The sequence below is a fragment of the Dictyostelium discoideum genome, assembly GCF_000004695.1.
Source record: "Dictyostelium discoideum AX4 chromosome 3 chromosome, whole genome shotgun sequence".
Lineage (NCBI taxonomy): Eukaryota > Evosea > Eumycetozoa > Dictyosteliales > Dictyosteliaceae > Dictyostelium > Dictyostelium discoideum.
Window position 1 is genome coordinate 2,224,261 of NC_007089.4, and position 2,500 is coordinate 2,226,760.

At 28.1% G+C, this 2,500-nt stretch overlaps 1 protein-coding gene across 1 annotated transcript in view; it reads right to left on the bottom strand.

Moving 5' to 3' along the window:
- Positions 1-483: 483 nt before the first annotated feature.
- ap3d1 (delta adaptin) overlaps positions 484-2,500 on the bottom strand; it is a gene marked incomplete at both ends in the record, with an annotated part of 3,592 nt that continues 1,575 nt past the window's right edge. Inside the window, one exon of the mRNA XM_636595.1 lies at positions 484-2,500. This exon is cut by the window's right edge and continues 1,262 nt beyond it. Within this exon, the coding sequence (XP_641687.1) occupies positions 484-2,500 (2,017 nt within the window).

Below are 2,500 nucleotides of genomic sequence, written 5' to 3' on the forward strand. Positions count from 1 at the left end.
TGTGTGTGTAAATTTTAGGAAAATCTTTTTTTTTTTAATTATTTTTTTTATTTTTTTTTTTTTTTTTTTTTTTTTCAATTTGTAAAAAAGTTTTTGTTTTAAAAATAGCAAAAGAAAAAAAAAAAAACTTAGCACAATTTAAATAAAGATTATAATAAAAAATATAATTGATAAAATAAAAAAAAAAAAAAAAATAAAATAAAATAAAAAAAAAAATAAAATAAAAATAAAAATAAAAATAAAAAATGTAATAATTATATTATTATTATTATTATTATTTTATTTTTATTTTTTTTTTTTTTTGTTTTTTTTTTTTTAAATATATATACTGATGAAAGATAGTATAAATTTATATTTTTGATTTGTTTTATTTTTATTTATTTATTTTTATTTTTTTTATTTTTTTTTTTGATTTGGTTTTTTTTTTTTTTTTTTTTAATTTTTTTATTTTTTTTTTTTTTTTTTAAAAAAAAAAAAAAAGTTTTATTTTGAGGAAAATGTAAGTTGAGCAATTTCTTTAACCAAGATTTGATTTAAAAGAGATTGAGGAGATTTAATATCAAAAGAAATATTACCATCCTTTTCTTTCACCAACATTGCGATATGATGATTTTGAGTAGTTTTAGCATAAAAGGAAGCTGTTTGACCATTTGGATGAGCTTGTACAACTTCAATAGATAATTGTTGAGCAAGTTTTTCAATGACCAATGGCATTGTTAAGGATTGGCCAGTGATTTTAGTTGAATCCATTGCACTTACTTGACCTGATTTTTGAAGGATTTCAGCAAACTTATCTTTTGGTAATTTTGTAGCAACAATAAAGAATGAGAATGGTAAATCGATTGATAATTGATTTGTGATTGATGGTGAAGAGGATGGGGATGCCAATAAAGTGAATTGTAACTCTTGGCTATTCAATACATTGACAACATTCAATAACTCTGTATGAGTAGTGGATGCATCAGCCTCCAATACACCAATTTCACCACTATTCTTTATGGAAACACATTGTTCTGCTGGATTCTTTAAACTAATTGAAACATCTGACATATCTTCATCAGTTTTATTTTGTACTTTCATTGTTAACTTGATTTGATTATTATCTGTTTCATTTGATGGTGATACTTTAAGAATTTCACATGTAATCTTAAAATTATCATCATCCAAAATTGTTTTTAATACTTTTTTGACAATTACTGGTGGTGGTGCTACTACAGCTGCTGCTGCTTGAGTTGATTTAGTAGTGGTAGTAGTTGAGGAGGTGGCTGCTGGTTTCTTGCTTGATTTTTTAGCAGTTGGTGGTGGTGGTGGATTTGAACCAGCAGCAGCTTTTTTAGTAGCTTTTTTAGCAGGTGCAATCTCTGGTGATGTAACTTCAGAATAATTTGCAGTTGATGGTGGTGATTTTGGTGATAGTTTTGCATTTTTCTTTGCCAACATTGCCATTTCTCTTTCTTTCTCTTTTATGATATCAGTTCTATGACGAGAAGTATGTAAAACATCACTTGCGGTCAATGGTTCTGATAAGTTTATATTTGAAAGAGCATCATTTTTGTATTTGTTATCTTTTTCATCCTCATCATCAGATTCTTTTGCACCCTCTGGCATTTCAGTGGTAGTATCGATGGTATAATGTTTTTTTGTTTTTTTACTACCTTTTGATGGCATTGGTCTATTTGATGATGCACCAACATGAAGATGACCTAAATCACCAGTTAGTTGAACCACTGGAATATTTTCAGGATCATTGGTTGATAATTTCTTTGATACTTTACCACCCAACATATATGGATTATTAGCTTGTTTTCTTAATCTTTCTTCCTTTTGTCTTTGAATATCAATTGGATGACGATTGAAATTACTACTTGAATGACCTGAATGAGAACTATTGGTTTCATCATCTTCATCATCATCACCATCATATCCTCCACGGTGATGTTTGTGATGTTTCTTTTGATGACTAGATGTACTTGTATTGAAAATATCATCATCTTCATCCTCTTCAATTGGTTCTTGATGTTTTGGATCATTAATCCATTCATCTAAATCTAAACCTTCTGGAATTGGTACTTTCTTTTGAGCTTTTGGACCAACTGGATTTAATTGTTCTGTGAACAATGAAATTAACTCCTTTGAAATATTATTACCTTGTTCTTTAGTGACTGTGTAGAATGATAATAATTCATTAATAAGACAAGCACGTTCTTGTACATTTAGGTAAATACTATGAGTGAAAATTGTTAAACGTGATTTAATAATTTCAAGACATTCTTGAACGATTTCATGAGTGATTTCATTTTGGTCCTCTTCTTCTTGTGCTTCCTCTTCCTCATCATCATCGTCTAATGATGGGATTTTGTCACCGTTTGCTTTTGCACAAGCATGAGAGAAAACTTTTAATGAATTTAACATGTAAACTGATTGAATATGTGATGGTAATACACAAACACGTGGTTGTAAGAATGCTTCCAATGCGTCTATTGGACGATTGACATAACCA